The sequence below is a fragment of the Oryx dammah genome, unplaced genomic scaffold, assembly GCF_014754425.2.
Source record: "Oryx dammah isolate SB20612 unplaced genomic scaffold, SCBI_Odam_1.1 HiC_scaffold_1, whole genome shotgun sequence".
NCBI lineage: Eukaryota > Metazoa > Chordata > Mammalia > Artiodactyla > Bovidae > Oryx > Oryx dammah.
Window position 1 is genome coordinate 79,777,549 of NW_024070185.1, and position 18,386 is coordinate 79,795,934.

Here is an 18,386-nt window from a genome sequence, read left to right on the forward strand (position 1 = left end):
ATTCGCCTCAACATTGCACAAGGCTTCCTTTTTTTCCCCATCTTCGCCAGCACTTATCTCTCGGCTTTGTGGAAACAGTTATTCTAATAGGTGAGGTGATGCCTCACTGTGGTTTTGATTTGCATTTACCTGATGATTGCTGATGCTGAGCACCTTTTTGTCTACTTCTTGCCCATTTGAGTTACTTCTTTGGAAAAATGTCTATTTAGGTCTTCTACCCATTTTAAAAGTAGGGTTAGATGCCTTCTTGCTATTGTGTTGCATGAGTTCCTTGCATATTTTAGATATTAACTCCTTATCAGATGTGTGGTTTGCAAATACTTTCTCTCATTCAGTAGATTTCCCTTTCATTCCACTGCTGATTTCTTTTGCTATGTAGAACATTTTTAGCTTGATGTAGTTCCTCCTATTTCTTTTTGCTTTTGATCTTATATCAAAAAATCATTACCAATGTTTTTTTCTTAAAGAATTTCTTAGTAGAATAATGCCTACTCCTTATTGTGAAATTCCCTCTTCTGAGTTATATTTTATCATTTTAATAGTTTCTCAGAACCAAAAATGTTGTTCTTTTTCTGATAAGATTCTCTTTTAATTGACCAATTGTGTTATTTTAAATTAAAAAAAAAAAAAACACACACACAAAAGTTCAATTGGGCTTATTATACTCCCTTCCCAAAAGAGCAGCCCTCAGTACTTCCAGCATATATTTCTTACTTCAAAAATTATCTTTTTTATTTGATTATTTGATACTTATGTTCATAGTATTCAGTAAGATGCTTGATTGTTCAGCATTGGTTTTCACACTATGGCAGATAAGGATTTGGTACTCTTCCCCAGGCTCTACCCACTCCATCACATACATGCTCCCTTCCCAAAACATTATCTTCACAATATAATTAATATCATAGCTTTGATTAGATCAATATTCATCACATATTGTTATATCTATGTTTGTTAGTGCAACTCTGATTATATTATTATTTCTATATTACATGCTAGTTTTTCATGGAATTAATAATAGCCTTATTATCTGTTCTCTTTTGCTTGGTTTTCTACGTTATTTGCCAACCCCAAGATTCTTTAAAAAGTTATTTAAATCTTTACAGATGCTCAGATACATCAGATTTTCTCTCAGTTTCATCTTCCTGAAGCAGTCTTTCCTGGGGCCATATACTCTGCCCTGCAGGGCACGTTACACTTTCTACTGGGTGCACAGCTGGTTCCTGGGAATGCCTTTCTCCATTATTCTACAGGTTCCTTTCCCTTTCGTGTCTCTCTTATGTTGGATCATCTGTGTTCCTCTTACTGGTTTACTACCTCCTTCTGAAGCATAATTTACATGCTCTAGTAGATTCCAGAAAACAGAATGTGTGGGAGGCAATTTAAAAAAAAAAAAAAAAAACTTTACATGTCTGAAAATGTCCCTATTGTAAGTGATTTTTGTTTTCTCTCTCTTTTGGGAAGCTTGTAAGATCTTGCCTTTATCCTCAGGGTTCTAAATTTCATAATGATGTATCATAATGTAGGTGGACTTGTACCAGGTGTTCTGGATATTGTGTGCCCTTTCAGTCTGAAAACTCATGGTCCCTTAAATTTGGGGAAATTTTCTCAAATTTTTTAACCAACAGTTTTCTTCCTTCTATTTTCTCTGATGTCTTTTTCTGGAGCTTCTGTTACTTGGATATTAGATTGTCTCTTTTATTTCTGGGGAGATTTCAGCTTTATGTTCCATCTCACTCCTATTATTGGGTTTTCCGTTCCTTCTCTCTTGTTTTTTTAATTCTCTACTGCAATAAATTCTCTGAACTTTCATTATGTATCTGTTTGGTGTTGTTTGAAGTTTTTTTCTCCTAGCGTGTTCACTGTCCTCCACGTTGCTTGCTTCTTTTTGGTTTTGTCTGTTTTGCATTAGGGGCTTTCTAAAGATGCTTGAAGGTCCTTGATTTGTCTGTAGGCATTTGTAGGTAGAGGACTAAAATGTAATTGGAGCACTGAGTGAGTGCATAGGCCTTGTCATCTGTAAGTGTCATCATAGACAAATCATAGGAAACCTCCAATTTCAGTATCCTTGGTTGTCTCTCTTGGGCTTGTCAGGTTTCTTCATTTTCCTGCCTGGAGGTAAAAACTTGGTTGTCGAATAAGGGGAAATGACTGGTGGTAATGGTAAAGAATCTGCCTGCCAAAGCAGGAAATGCAAGAGACACAGGTTCAATCCCTGAGTCAGGAAGATCCCCTGGAGTAGGAGATTGCAACCCACTCCAGTATTCTTGCCTGGAAAATTCCACGGACAGAGGAGCTTGGTGGGCTATAGTCCATGGGGCTGCAGAGAGTCAGATGGGACTGAGTTACTAAGCACAGCACACACCTAAGGCTGGTGGTCTCAGCATTTGTTCATTTAATCCCATTCATTTGCTTCAACTATGCCATTCTACATTCAGAGACCCTCTCTTTTATTCTCTGGAAGATAAACCTCCAGTTATTTGCTAGTATGTATTGGGGGGGGGTGGAGACAGGTAGCCCAGGTATGAGGAACAAGGGTGGCCACCCAGGGATCTGAGCCCTTGTGAGTCATCCGACCCATCCTGCTTAGTTTAGCACCTCTACTCACATCCTTTTGGGAGGATCTGGGGGATAAAATGAGGTGATTCTTGTCTTTCTCCCAGCTGACTTAGGATTCAGAGCTGCCATGTCATTTTCCTCTTTTACCACCTGCATTCTGGCTTCCAGTATTTTGTGGGTAATTGTCTCCTATTTTATTCTCCTTGTTCTTTTTGGTTTATGCCTTTAAAAAAAATCCTTTTACTGTCCTTTAATTGGATTTTAGGAGAAAGCAACCTAGTTCCACTACCCATTTTTAAAATAAGGATTATATGGTTTTTTTGCTATTGAGTTGTATGAGTTCCTTATATATTTTGGATATTAACTCTTTATCAGATATGTATTTAATCTTCCATTTTTACTTGCAAGCCTCACTGTTGCTGTTTATTTACTGAACCTCTCCCCCCCACCAAGGAGCTGAAGTTTTTGAAAGAAAGGTTCAACAGCCCATGTTCAACAACACTCCAAAATAGGTTTCAGAGATAGAATGACCAGACCACAGCCCTGTGATCCAGAGAGGATTGTTATTTGAAATTTCTCTTTTAAACCTAGGATATTCAAAATCTAGGATATTTCACTCTTTTCCCATACCTTCTTTCCTCTTCTCATATCTCCTCCTCCCCACCCCCCAACTTACGCCAGCTCTCATTGTGTTGTCCAGTCCAAATTGAAGTTCTTCACTGGAGCAACTGTAGGGGAGGTGTCAGGTTGCAGAGAATGAGGCAGTTATGGGAAAGCAGAAAAATTAGGGCTGTAGACTCAGTACAGCATGTCATGTCAGATCCATGTCAGGCTTTTGTCACGACTGCTGGGATTGTCTCTACCTTCCTCTTACTGGCCTGGGATCACTGCAGCCATTCTTTTTTACAGCAGTGGTTTTTCTTCAAGCCCAGGAGAAGCTATGCGTATCATCAGATTGTCTCCAGCATCACTGGATTTGGTTCTCTTTAAAGAGGAGCCTGTCTTCAGCTTCTTAGTCAGCTGTGGAGAAAGTGATCTCAAGAGTAGCCACTCTTTGCAGAACCAGTATCAAACTTACAAGCAAGTTTGAGAGAATGGCTGCCTCTGTAAAGGGTTTCCAGCAGCATGCCCTTCTGTATTCCTTCTTCAGGTATCTCCTCTATTGACTTCCAAACTTGATAGCATATCTTGTTTATTCAAACTTGAGATATGTTCATTTTGTCCTAAGTTTAAATTTTTGTTTCCTATTTAAAATTTTGATTTTTATCAGAGAAGTTCTGTAATATACTTCTTTCTATCTAAATTGTCAGTTTCAGAGGGTAATAACTAATGACCCCTCCAATCTTCCAAAGTTCAGATTCAGTTCAGTTCAGTTGCTCAGTTGTGTCCGACTCTTTGTGACCCCATGAAGCACAGCACACCAGGCCTCCCTGTCCATCACCAACTCCCAGAGTTCACTCAAACTCTTGTGCATCGAGTCGGTGATGCCATCCAGCCATCTCATCCTCTGTCGTCCCCTTCTCCTCCTGCCCCCAATCCCTCCCAGCATCAGGGTCTTTTCCAGTGAGTCAACTCTTCGCATGAGGTGGCCAAAGTATTGGAGTTTCAGCTTCAGCATCAGTCCTTCTAATGAGCACCCAGGACTGGTCTCCTTTAGGATGGACTGGTTGGATCTCCTTGCAGTCCAAGGGACTCTCAGGAGTCTTCTCCAACACCACAGTTCAAAAGCAACAATTGTTTGGCACTCAGCTTTCTTCACAGTCAAACTCTCACATCCATACATGACTACTGGAAAAACCATAGCCTTGACTAGACAGACCTTTGTTGGCAAAGTAATATCAGATTAGTTGAGATTTAAAAAAATCCAAGTATATGGAGAGCAAAATCCAACCTTTATTACTGATTTTTACTGATAAAGCACTTTGAAAAATGTCATTAAAAGTCTGCTGGTCAATGTAGGCCTGTTAATATTTCAACCCTGAATTTGACTTTACCCACCAATTGACCAAACTGGACGACAACAGGCCATTCTATGAGTGTTTAACCCTCAGCAACTTAAAATAAGAAAGAGAAGACTAGCTCCTCAAAAGGAGTTAGCAAGGGGCCGAAAGAGAGGCTGGGAGTGTTACTCTAGCGGTAGCTCCCACTATGGGAAGTGAAGCACTGTGTTCCATAATGTGAGGTGATACTAGATTCCCTAAAGATAACACCACTAATTATAACACCTGCTCAGAAAAAAAATATGTTAAGTCAGGCTGAATGATACATTGAGATTTCAGTAACATTAAAATCATTTCCTCATCTTACAAGAAAAAAAGAAGCATAATGTTATAAGTTATCAATCATTTGTTCCTTTGGTAAGAACCTTCTCTATGGTTTGGACTAAGTGGAGGGGGTACACTTTTGGCTGTGGTAGGTAGCTCCAGCTACAAATTCCAGCCCTGTTACAAACTAGCTGGGAGTCCTTGGCTTGCCTGAACCTCTCAAGCTCTGTTTTTCATCTGCTTGATGAGGAAAGGGGACTACCCCAATATATTAACAGATAAAAAGGATGAAAGACAAGACCTGAACTTCCATAAATAAGTAGTTTCAGGGTTGGTGCTAAAACCCATATACTTTCCTTCCTAGTCTTTCTTTTTCTTTTTTGCTATATCCATTTTAGAGTGACCTGAATTGAATTTAGACAAAGTAGTTTGGCAGCACAGAAATGGTCATTTATTCACTCATTCAACATAACATCTTCTTTTTTATGCCAAGTACTGTGCTGGCAATATCGATAAGATATGTTCTTGACTACATAGTAGCATACAACCTCTGTCCTTATGTGTTTGTAGCTATTAGTGACCGCCTCAACCCTTTATTTATAGCCTCACTTGAAGGGCTTCAAACTGATCCATGGAAGAGATCCAAATCTTCTTGGCTATGCTGAATCTATCATCTCTCTATTGCTGAGACCTAGAATAATGCCCCACCTCCAAGAAGTAGCTCATCTCAACTTAGCACACAAGCTCTTCAAGTGCCTAAAGAGAAAAAATACAGAGTAAGGTCCAGGACCATGCATTAGCCTCATTTTTTTTTTTCTCTTTCTCTTTGTAGACTACTCAAGTTGGCATTACTACGTCACCATGCCAATGCCAGCCTCCACCTTCACAATTGCAGTGGGATCCTGGACAGAAATGAAGCCGGAGATCTGCTCATCAAATGATCTGGCAACAGAGAGATCCTTCTCACCTTCTGAAGCTGACTTCAGGTTTGTACTTGGGAACTTGCTGAAAAACAAACACTTGAGGGAGCAGTATGATGCATTTATTCCAAGCACTGGGAATGTGAGTCATTCCTGCTGAGAAACTAAACCAAAATATGATTAATCAAAGCAGGAAGAACCCTACTGGGAGCAAAAGAGAGTTGAGAGGCAGAAATGTGGGCATAGTGTTTATGCAGAAAGAAAAAGAAATATATATGAGATCCTCTGGATAGTCAGGTGAAATATTTTTATGTGTTTCATTAAGTCAACAGAATCATCAGATTCAATACTTTATCTCCTTCTACGTCTTCTAACTTTGGTTTTCGGTACTTATTTTTTCAAAAGCACAACTGAATGGAAAGAAGGTGCTTGTCTGATGGATTACTTTGTGGGACACTTTGCTGTTTTGATTCCTTGCCTGTTATCAGCCATGCGCTTGTGGGGGCTGCCCTCCCTCAGTGGGGAGAGTTAGCCTCCTTGGAGCTCAGGACACGAGGAAGCTGTCAGAAGGCCATTAGGTTATGAGAATCTTGCTGGGTCAGGGCTCTGTTAATTTCAGTAGCAATTTCTTCTTTTTCAGGATGGATCAGAGAAAATCAAAGCTTTTAAAAATTAGTGGGGGCCTTTGGATATTCACTTGTAGCCTCCTGCCTGGGCTTTCAGCTGTATCTAGTTTTCAGAACCAAAAGGAAGGAGAATGCACATAAGAGGCACAGAAGTGTGCTTGCATCATGCTCTATTCCAGGGTGACCTTGACACCCATCTCAGTTTAGTCTTTTTTTCCTATTGACACAAAGTCACGAAGTCAGTACCTTTCAGCTAAGAGCAATGATACAGATGCTCATTTCATCCTTGAAAACCAACCAAGATATGCTCTTAGTGAAATTCCTCTTGTTTGGGTTTTATCTTGCTATGTTACTTTCATTCTTACCACAGGGACAGTAGTAGTTGGTACCCTTAGGAGATAAAGCCACTGAGCCTCTATTAACATAGGCATGTCTTATTGCCCACATTTGCTTTTTTGGAGGAAGGGAAGAAATTTCTACTTCCTGCTCAGTAACTTGTCTGTCAGGACTGTCTGACGTGAGCTCTATAGAGGATCCTAGATTGTTTTTTGGGTTTTATGTATGTACTCTTGAGGGAAGAACATTGTGAATGGAAATGACATGTCTTACTCTCACATGGGAACATTTAATCGCCTGTGCTGCCCTCTGTTACTGAGATCACAGAGTAGGCTTTACTCTGCAGTTTCATGAAGCCCAGATTTCTGAGCGAGGAGGACAGGTGCCCTGGAGAATTACTTGGATTTACAGCACACTTGGTATGACTGACAAATAACCTTTTTTTCCATTAAGCACCGAAACATCGAAGTTATTTGTTACTGCAGCATATCTTAGCCTATCCTGAACTGATACAGAAGCTACTGGGTGTTGCAGTCAGAGAGGGTCTTGATCTAAATGTCGTCTCAGTTAGTCCTGAGGATAAGCCTATTAGATTGATAGGCTTTATTATCTCCTTTTTTCACATAAAGATACAGAAGCTTCAGACAGCAACTTCATGTCCATATCCCTATTGAGTTATAACACATGGATTCACATCTCAGCTTGACCCCCTAGAGAGGTGATTCAGAACCTTGCCTGGGGACTTTTAAAGGCTACATGTAACATCCACACCTCACCTGGAGTCTGATCTACCTTCCCACTGTTATTGATTGGAGTCTGTCATGTTAGAACAGAAAACAGAAGTTGAGAGCATTGCCTTTGAAGGTGAAGGAGCTGTTTCTATTGGTTATGTCTCTTTGGGCAGGCCATACTTCCCTTCTCTGTAGAAGAAAGTCTTTGTTCAGGGTTCTCAGATTCTTTGTGGTGAAGAAGCACTGCGCTCTTCATCTACACCCTCAGGGCTCATTGACTCTTAGGGGAGGTGTGCATCAGGAAATGTGTGCCTTAGGAAACGAGGAGAAAGCAAAGATAGAACTTTGTTACTTTGTCCTTCTAGCCATATTCCCAGAGACACACAGGAGGATGGCGGGCAGCGGTCATTGCTCTCTGCTGCCCAGAAGTAGCTGCAATGGCTTTTCACTCTTCTTGCATCTACAGTTGTGATTGGAGCAGGATATGGACAGACCAAGTGGAGATTCTAGAAAGAGATGATATCTGAAATTCCTCTTGGGGTTTAGGGGAAGGGGTAATTTTGATTCCTCTTTTGTCCTCCTGAGTTTAGAACCAATTGAGAAACAGACAGAAGGAAAGCAAAATAAAGCTTTTATTGTTGACAGAAGCTGGACTGAGGGAGTGCTCGGGTTCATAGTCTCAGTGGACATTCTAATAGTTCGTTTCCAAATTAGACAAATTTACGCACCCACCCAGTTACCCACCCAGGTGGACCTCTGCCAGCCTCCGCAAGACAGATGCACACAGATTACCTAACAGCCAAAAAGTAACCACTCTGTGGGCAAGCAGATTGAAAAAGAGAAAGCCCAAAGAGGCACACCAACCCCATCAGCTGTGGAGAGGTCAGGGTTGCCACTCTGGGGAAGCACGTCCTTGTATGGAAACACAGGCCCGTGGAATGGAGTCCCTCCCACACTCCCTCTGTGTCCGACATGCTATGACTAAGTTTTCCCTCCATTTATCACTGTGCCTGTCCATCAGAAATGTACTGCTGATAAAATAATAGCTTTCATTTGCTTAATCCTTCCCTGGCTGCATGCTCCATGTGTGCTGTCTTTAGTCATCAAAGAGTGGCTTTGTGTTTTTATCCATTAAATCTTTGGCTCCATGCTAAGTTTGCCAGCAAAGGTGCTCTAAAGTGCCAACTACAGTGGTGTTTTTGGTTATATTCACATCTGGTCCCCTTGCCTCCCTCAGCATCTCTGCCCCGCCCCCGCGCCCCACCCTACCCTTTCTATTTCAAACCTTCCCAAGACCACCAGTTCAACTCATGTAAATGTAACTTTTACAGGGGCTTTGTACACCACAGGCTTGCATTTGCCTGAAGTTTCATCTGTGTCTCAGAAACTTAGCCAAAGTATTGGTCACTGAAATTTTGATCACTGTTCATGTGGCCTAAATTATGTGAGGAATGTTCCCTCTTCCAGCTCCAGCTCCACGCATGCTCTAGCCCATTCTAGGTGAGCAAATGCATTAGTTAAAAGGCACTTAGGTAAACTTCTGAAAGTTTATCAATTTTATTTGGCTGCAGTATAACCTTCTCCAGCCACAGGGGAATTTTTGTTATGTTTAACCTCTCAAGGCCTTTGTTAAAATATTGTCTTCACTTGGGGGCCATTCAGTTTAAGCACAACATGGAAACTTGGATAAAGTCCAGAGGACTCAACAAAAATGATTAAACACAAGGAAGGCAGGCAACACGAAGAAGAAAAGGCATTGAGGTTGTTCATCCTAGAGAAGGGACAAGTTGCTGCAGGAAGAGGTCTTCTTTAGAGCTGCAAAGGTGATGAAAATTCCCTTGTGGACCTTGGAGGATAAACCCTGTTTCTATCTGTCTGAGAGTCTGGAAAAGAAGGAATTATATATATATATAATATATATATATATGTGTGTGTGTGTGTGTGTGTGTGTGTGTGTGTGTGTATGTATAGGGTTTCCCTAGTAGCTCAGACGGTAAAGAATCTGCCTGCAATGCAGGAGATCTGGGTTCAATCCCTCGGTCAGGAAGATCCCCTGGAGAAGGAAATGGCAACCCCTCCAGTATCCTTGCCTGAAAAATTCCATGGACAGAGGAGCCTGGCGGGCTACAGTCCATGGGGTCACAAAAGAGTCGGACACGACTGAGCAGCTCACACACACACACACACACATATAATATGTATAATATATATTTATAATATGTACATTATAAACATATATAAATCATAGGAAAAATGCCAATTTCCATTACATCCTTCACTGTGAGCAAACCTTTTCATATCTTCCTGGCTTGGTTTGCTTTCTCCAGCCCTTGCTCTCTCAAGATATTTCGGCTTTCTGTCTCTTACTGTACACATCTCAGTTTTCTCTGCAGTACACTAAATGCTCTGAGAAAATACATCCAGCTTCCAGACACTCCTACATCGCAGTTTACATTAACATCACTGTCGACAGTTCACTGGGGGCTGGTGGTGGCATTTTGAACACTTGTGATTTTTATGGTAAGCAAGCATCTAAGCTGTTTGCTAAAATATGTTAATAAATTGTGTGACCTATGTTACTGTAACTTTCAGAATTAAAATTTTTTTTTCTCCCAAGAAAACTGTAAGCTCCTCAAAGGTAGGGTAGGAAATTTATTCATGTGTGTACATAGCAGCATCCTTTGAGGTGCCTTGAATAGAGCAAAGATACTGGAAATATTTACTAAGTTGTCAGGTTGAACTGAGGAAGGGGTTTGTGAGCAGTAAAGGATATGCTTTCCAGGGGAGACGTTTCTAGCAATCCCTTTGAACCTGTGGTAGGAAAACATTTGTGTCAAGTGGTTCTAGTAGAGCACCTTCTTGAAACAAGAGATTGGGCTGAAGAAGAGCTTCTTGACAGTTTTCACCTTTGTGATTATGAGTAAAACATGGTCATTCTTACTCTTTGGAAAGACCTCTTAGAAAATAATTTTAGCCTAGCAATTGTGTGAGAGGGAACCAGTGATCAGCTGCCCATCATTTGCCAGTCTAACATATATTTCACCAGTTCTTCCCGCTCCTGGCAACATTAATGGGCACTAATACTATCGATACAAGGAAGAGTAGGAAGCCAGAGAACCACAGACCAACTGAGCTCAGCTTTGAGAAAAATCCAGGATCCTAATTTATTCAAGAAGAATCATGAAGTATGTGGAACAGGAGGGTCAGCAGAGAGGAGCTTATGATGACTCAGTGTGATGAAAAGAATAGTTCTTACCCTTCAGGATGTTGTGTGCATTAGTTGGGATAATGCATATAAAGTGTTCAGAACAGTGCTTGGCACCTAGTGAATGTTCAATAGCAGTTGCAGTAGGACTTATTATTGCTTATTATTCTTACTTAGTATTATAGATTATTTATTAATTAACCATCAGGCATTATTAATAATATGTACTATTAAAATATTTACTCTGATACAAGTCTGGACACAATGAACTGGTATTTACAAATGCTTGATTTGTTGGTGATATTGAGAATGTATTGGAGCAGGCACATACACAGAGATTAATAACTGAAGGTTAGTGTGAAAGGAAGATATGGCATCTTGGGTTAATATTGCTTCTGTGGGAGACTATTGATGACCTTATAAAAGTACAATATTATCTCACCATTTCAGGAACCTGGCTGATGCGTGAAAGGGGCTCCTTTAGTGGGTTGTCATGGAATTCACAGTGCCAGAAGAAATCTTAGAAACTGTTTTAGATTTTCTGTTTGCTTTTAATTAAAGCATAATTAACATACAACAAAGTGCACAGATTCTAAGTGTTTGGCCTGATGAGCTTTTGACGATTGTATGTGCCCTAATACCAGACAGAGAAATTCTGTCAACCCCCTGAGTTCCCTCACAATCCCCTTCCAATCAACTCCTCCCCTCCCCCAGCAGCTGCTTGTGTGAGAGAGTGTTAGAGATTAGGAAAAAGAGGCCCCAGACACTGAGTTGCCTGACTCAGGCCAGTTAGCCAGCCTGAGACCAGCCTCTGAAGCCTCGGTCTCCTGATCCGCCCCCGCTCCTCAGCAGGAACACATGTGTGGCTCCCCTGATGCCGTTTCCATTTTTATTGGGAGTCTTATAGTCTCACTTAGTTTGATTATAGCTAGATTGCCTTGAAGTCCTGCACATTCTCTCAGGCTTTGATTATGAAAAACAGTGGTAATTCACACAACTGGAATGACCTTCATTACCTTGGCTAGTGTCATTCCTGTCCAGAGAAAATTTAACTCACCCCTTTTATCTTTTTAACAAAGTAGCTTTTTGGGGTGTACCTTTGGCTACCCCAGACTATTCTCTAACTTTTGATTGAATTGATGTACCGACACAGTATTTGTTATTAGGTGGACAATTGCAGCCTTTTCAGTTAGATGTTTGCCAGAAGGCATTTCTACTCACTCTCTCTGTAAAGCAAGGTTATTAATCCAGAGACTTTGACTAATGTTCAATGACAGTAATGAAGTTCTTCCTGTCACTTTATCCTCTCAGAAGTTTTTATGGGTCTCCACCCACTTCTCTTACCCTAACCTGTGGTAAAATGTCATTGGTGCAGGAAGCTGTGTTCTGTGTCCCAGGCTGGCGGAGGGTGAGGCTTATCTCCATGGCGGTGTGGATCTTCTTGGGCAGTGCTAGCCTTGGATGGGTGAACGGCACTTTAAGCACGTGGAAAGGAGTTATTGGTGTAGTGTGTTCATATTGGGATGTGCCAGCATTTTAAGGTGTTTCAATATTCATTGTGAAGAAGTACCTACAGTTAGAATTATAATTTGCAGTTTCAAATTAGAGGGACTTCCCATTCTGTTTGAATAAAGGCTGTGTTAGCAGGTGAAAAGATAGTTTCCTTTGATGTTGGGTCTTTGGGTAGATATGTTCTCTTGAGGCCTCTGAGTCAGGTTCTAGGAATTCTTTTCCGGCTCCACCTTTGCTGCAGTGGTCAGATGGTGTGGGCTGGGCTCTGATCTGTTTCCTTAAAAGGTTGATTCAATCCATTGAAAGTGGATTGGGGAAATTGTTGTATCAAAGTGCTCCTGTATTCCTTAACAGCAAAACTTTTGAGGGCCTTCATAAAGAACAGTTACTGTAGGTTACTTTTCAGTGAAATGGATTGTATTCTTTTGAAAAGCTTGAAATGGCATTGTGATTTGTTCACAGGATACATCACCGAGTCTACATCTTTTATTCTAGGACATTTCAGAGTGGGATCTTTAACTTGGTTGCACTGTTCCTTCCTTTCTAAGTTGCAAATTATTCTGAACTGGAGAAGATTTTTCCCATAGTGACATTTGAAAAGCACTTTTCTAAGGATAGGAATTGCTTTTTTATTTTGCTGGGGGATTGTTTTGTTGTTTTGAATCTTAGAGATTCTCCCTGTTTATTCTAAAACAAGATTTTACTACTTCCACTTAGCTTAGATTGAGGATAATCAATTCAGCACTTTGATAAGTGTTTTGATCTGTAATTTTTTCACCACTCTATAGAAATAAACAAGACAAGAACTCAAATGAACTATTTTGCTTAAGAGTCCATTAGAACCACTGTCTCCCGGAAGTTGTCTATATCTGTGTAAGCACCTCATCTCCTGGAAAGAGGAATAAACCTAATTTACCATAAAATGCATCTATTTATCTCGTGTTGCTCCCAGGTATGTTGGCGTTTGTGGTCACATGGAATACCCCTGCCGCTTCCAGAATGCTTCTGCCACCACCCAGAAGATCATTCCTCATCGGGTCTTTGCTCCAGCGTGCCTGAAGGGTGTCTGCCAGGAGACCCTTCTGCCACTAATCCCTCCTTGCCTCTCTGCAGCACACTCTGTCCTGGGAACACACCCATTCTCCAGGCTGGATATACTCATTGTCCCTACCAACTTTTCAAGTCTAGGGATGGCCAGGTATGTTATTCTGTTGTGGTGCCTGGAGAATATGCTTTGGAATTTTTTTTTTTTTTTCATCTAAATTTTGGCTCGTGTGGCATGCAGGATCTTAGTTCTCAGACCAGGGATTGAACCTACACCCCTGGCAGTGGAAGCACAGTCTTAACCTCTGGACCACCAGGGAGATTCCTGGAAATTCTTTGACTATTTCTTGCTTTCTCTGAGCTGTCAGAGCAGTCATTTGATAGATTGGAAGGGCCATCTCATTGCTGCCTTGAGGGACAGTGTGTGTACACTCCACCACGCATGAGCCTTTGCATGTCATGGGCTCAATTCAGTTGCCTTGAAAATAACAACTCACATTGTTGCTGTGATTGAGAACACATTGTGCTCCCAGAGTGGCGTATGCTGGATCATGGCATCAGTGGTTAGTTAGCTTAGGCGGTAAGAGCATAATGCTAATGAGCCCAAGGTCATAGCTCTGGGCAGAGTCAACACAACTTGGTTCTAGGGCACAGGCTGCTGCGTAATCCTGTCCAGCTGTCTCATCCATTCTCACCACTGGTCACAAGGGCAACGACTTGAGAGCCCCTGTGTCAGAGAGACTGTGGATGGATCAGTGTAAATCTATCACCACTGCTAGAAAAACAGCTCAGAGCAGATGGCTTACTAGGGGAGTTTCAGGGGGGTCACTTGTCTTGCTACTATTTTTTAATATAATAAATATACTGTATTATTGTTATTGTCATTCCCAATTTAGTTCATATGGAAAATCAAGACCTGCAAGTTGAACCTTTCCCTGTGTGTAATTTATGCCTAAAATCCATTCATTAATGCTGTTGTTCATTCAGTAATAGGGAGCTGTGTTTCACTCAGCATTTTACTTGGCTATGTACTCAGGCTTTTCTTGGTTATATTTCTGTTTGAAAATCTTAATCATTAACAAGTGAATATGCTTGACTAAGGATGGGAAAAATAAGCTCATCAAAACATGTGACTTTAAGTTTTTCCCTATTAGTCAAGGAAATTCCTGCTGCCAATTAATTTCCATGCTTTTGAACAGCTGTCATTTGTGGTGTTTTCCCTGAAAGCTGCACACATTCTTAGTAAAACCCATGAGCAGAGAAGAACTGACCAGAACATTTGCCTTTGATCTGTGCTACACACGTATACTTGTAAAAAGCTAGCTGGCTAGTCTTAATCCTTGAGGAGGTCTGAGAAGGTCATTTAGACTGGTTTTTATCCTGTATTCATGAAGATAATGGGAATGTAAAAACTAGGATAATTGTGTATATTTGGTTATGTGCCTCATGTAATTGTCTCAGCTGTCTATATATAGAATTTGTCTTAACAAGGGGGCTTCCTTGGTCCCTTTGAAGAGTCTGCTGGACTTAATTTGAGTGGAATTATTGGCAAAGGAAGGGTTGTTCATTAAATGTTTCTTATTTGTACACAGTTTTGAGGGACTGCATTTATTTGGAAGTTTTTAGCACTTTATGAGAGTTGCAATTTTTCAGGGCATGTTTGCTAACAGTTCCAAGTTCTGACCTGAGGGAACTAGAGGCCAAGTAGTTTTCATACAGAGAAACTTATTTTCTACAACTCCTTCCTGACATCAGTCTGCCAAAACCAGAATTTGTTGACCTGTAGGCCAATCTATAAAGCTTTTCTTTTTAAGTTTGCCTGCCCAGGCAGGTAGGCTGTGTGTTTGCTGCTTTTTGCAGTATTAAATTGATTTAAACATGCTTAAATCTGTTTCTTTAAAGTAATAAGCCTAAGTATCCTATGGCCAAATGGTACTGGGTACAAATGTCAAGAGCTGTGATGGTGATAATAACTGAGTAGGAACAAGACTGCTTTTATGCTCAAAAACAGGAGAACCGTACATTTAAAAATTTGTGGTTGGTTGTCAAATATCATTTTTTTCCTTCTTTTTAGACTGTGGAAATAGTCTGCCCTGGTCTAGATGTTTTCCTGGGCTTAGTTACCACTCCCTGTATTTGAACAGTGGAGGGGGGATTGTGGTGTCTTACACTGCCAGTTGGGGGTGGGGAGACTCTGTTTTTCCTAACTCTGACCTAAATTGATTCCACTTGCTTGGCTTCACTCTCGGGATCCCAACACCTTGAGCCACATGTGACTGAGTAGGGTTTATGACTCAGCTGGCTCCTGGGGCCCCATTGCCTTATTTATGGTCAAGGCTTTGCTTGGGGCTGTGTAAAACAAACTGGAACAAAAATGACAGTCTTGCAGGTCAATTCTATACCCTAAATAGGAGTAGAGAAATCTCAAGTCTAGTAGGAGCCATTCAAAAAGACATCTCCACTGAAATTTGCCATTGTTCTATTAGTTGTAATACACTGGAGATCAAAGGATTTCTTGGTAAATTAAATGGTTCTTTCCTGAGTCCACATTTTATAAACATGTATGCAAGATCATAAATTCCATACCTCTGGACTTCTTTAGTGACTTGGTCTTAATCTTAATGAATAACATTTTATACTAATTTCATATTCTTTTTTGCTAGATGACTTTAAACAGTCCCATATGAACTAAAATGAATAAATTATTAATAACCATTTTAAAGAGTGTTTAAAACTTTTGGATGATATCCATAATGATTTCACTGTATTTTATATATTACATATCATAATTTGTATGGATAAATTTTCCTCTCTGAGTCTGTTTTTGAGCCTGATTTTGGAATTTCAGTATGGATTAAAAAAATACATTTGTATAATTTAAATGTACGATGATGACAAGTCAATTTATAAGGAAGTAAATAATACACAACATTTTAGAATTTGGAGTGCTTTTCAAACATAGCAGTAAAACTAGAACATTTATCAGTACTGCACTTCATGATTTTTATTACTGTTTAATATAATAGGACCTGTAACATAGTAACTCCTCCCCCTTTTCTGAATCACTGTTCCAGAGGAGATATTCCGGTTTTGAGAAAAATGACTAGTTTGCCTTTAAGACACTATTGACAGTCTTATTCCCATTCTTTTCTCGTTTAGGAAGTGTGGGCTTGCTGTTTTTGTTTCATTTTACTTTTGCTTTCCTGTGAAGGCTGAATCTGCCATATGAGGAGCCCTGGAGTGTACCTTTCTTGGGTTGAGTAATATGGTGTCTACATGAAGATAAGAATGCATTTTAAATGAGTCTCTAACGTATAGAACAACTCTCTTCTTGTTGGTATAATTAGCATTCTGCCATTTTCATTGTGCCTTGTGTTTTCTCAAATGTCTCAGCTGGGTATTGACTAGTAAGCCTAATTTCCTAGGAATTGAGAAATACATGAAAGGAACTCGTCATCCTGCTTACACTGTTTGTTATAATAATAATAATGTTAATGGAATAATATCCTGGAATCAGATTTATGACAGTTGCCTCAAAATTAACACCTCTGTCTTACCTCTGTGTATGTTTGTAATAAATGCTTAGCTTCACCATTTGTCTTTCAGCAGTTCACAATTACATGTCACAGGTTGTAATTAGGTTGGCAGAACTACCTTGCTGACATCCAAATACGTTCTTTTTTTTCCCCTCTGTTTGGTTTTGAAGGATCTTCTGCTTATCATTTCCGAGTGGTTTAGAGCATCAAATGAAAGAGCCATCTCCTAGAGGCTGTACTTCTCCACTCTACCACTCGCATGTAGACCATTCACCCCCGGTTTCTCTTGAAATATTGAAAAAAAAAAAAAAGGAAGCAGAGTGATTGATGATAGGTGACAAATTCTGCTTTGACCTTTTCCCCACTGGTTCTGTACCAGATAGTCTTGTTCATGACTTTATTTGCTTGTTTATTCATTTATTCATTCTTAAAGTTCTATGAAGCACATACTGTGTGCCAGGTAGGATTTAAGATGTTGAGTCTACCGGCATGAAAAAGGTTGATGAGCTCTCCATCATCATGGGAGTTGCATTCTAGTCAGGGGAGAAAATAGTATGCATAAAAACAAATAATTAAGATGTGTACTGTGCAAGAGGAAGGGGACATATGTATACCTATGGCTGATTCATGTTGATGTTTGCAGAAACAAACACAATTCTGTAAAGTGATTATCCTTCAATTAAAAAACACATTAAAAAGATTTTTTTTTAAGTTGAAAGAAATTGAAGACAATACAAATAAATGAAAACACATTTTTTTTAAGTTGTGTATTATAAAGAAAATAAATCCCAAGTACGTGATAGAGTAACTGGGGACCAGAAGCATTGTTAGAGTGAGGAGGCAGAAGCTTCTTTAAAGAGTGAAACTGAAGAATGGTAAGGAGCCAGCCGTGTGATAATCTGGTGGAAAAGCAACTCAGACTGAGGAAGGTTCAAGTCCGAAGGCCCCAAGCTGGGACGTTGTAGTGGGCTGGAGGAGCAGAAAGCAGGTCAGTGTGGCTGGCTAGCATGGCTTCCCTTAAACATACTTTGGGCCCCAGGAAATGCCAGAGTCTGGAAGGGCTTCGGTCGCCTGAGCCACCTGCAACCCGTGTGAGGAAAGTGAGGAAGAGCCGCTAAGAAAGGGCAGAGCTTGAGCAGAGATCGCTGGTTCCAGGCAATCCTGTATACAGGGAGAGAGTTGCCATGGAGGCCACATCTTTTCTGGGGACCAGTGGTGCTATGGCGGCTTATGACCAACCGCTTGGAACCTGACTTGGTTTAGTACCTGCTGTTCTTGGGCAGAATTCTCCACGGAGAAGGCATCAGAGCACTCGGAGCCCAGACTGGCAACTCGCCCCAGCGGCTGCTTGCTGATTCCTGGCAAGCTCTATTTTGACGAAACAGGTTACAGGGAGGGAGGCACTATTTATATGTTTTCTCAGCCTAATTTTTAAGGTTTTCCAAGACTGGACAAAAATAAGACATAAATAAAGAGCACAGAGAAATAATTATCAATTACTGAAATATCCTCAGTGCACTTCACAGTAGAGAAAAATGATAAAGCTCCCTATTACACGTGGCTTGTTCTTAAAAGATTTGATTGTGCAATAAAAGGCTTCTGAATGCTTATACTAGTTCCTGACTGTTGCATACCCAATTTTCTTAAGTACCT

At 40.4% G+C, this 18,386-nt stretch overlaps 1 protein-coding gene across 3 annotated transcripts in view; it reads left to right on the plus strand.

Annotated features, from left to right (window-relative positions):
* LOC120867013 (aminopeptidase O (putative)) overlaps nt 1-18,386 on the plus strand; it is a 418,141-nt gene that overhangs the window by 106,058 nt on the left and 293,697 nt on the right. For all 3 annotated transcript variants that reach the window (XM_040245140.1, XM_040245125.1, XM_040245132.1), the window contains exons 4-5: nt 5,656-5,809; nt 13,106-13,351. In XM_040245140.1, the coding sequence (XP_040101074.1) occupies nt 5,656-5,809; nt 13,106-13,351 (400 nt within the window). The remainder of the gene's footprint in view (nt 1-5,655; nt 5,810-13,105; nt 13,352-18,386) is intronic.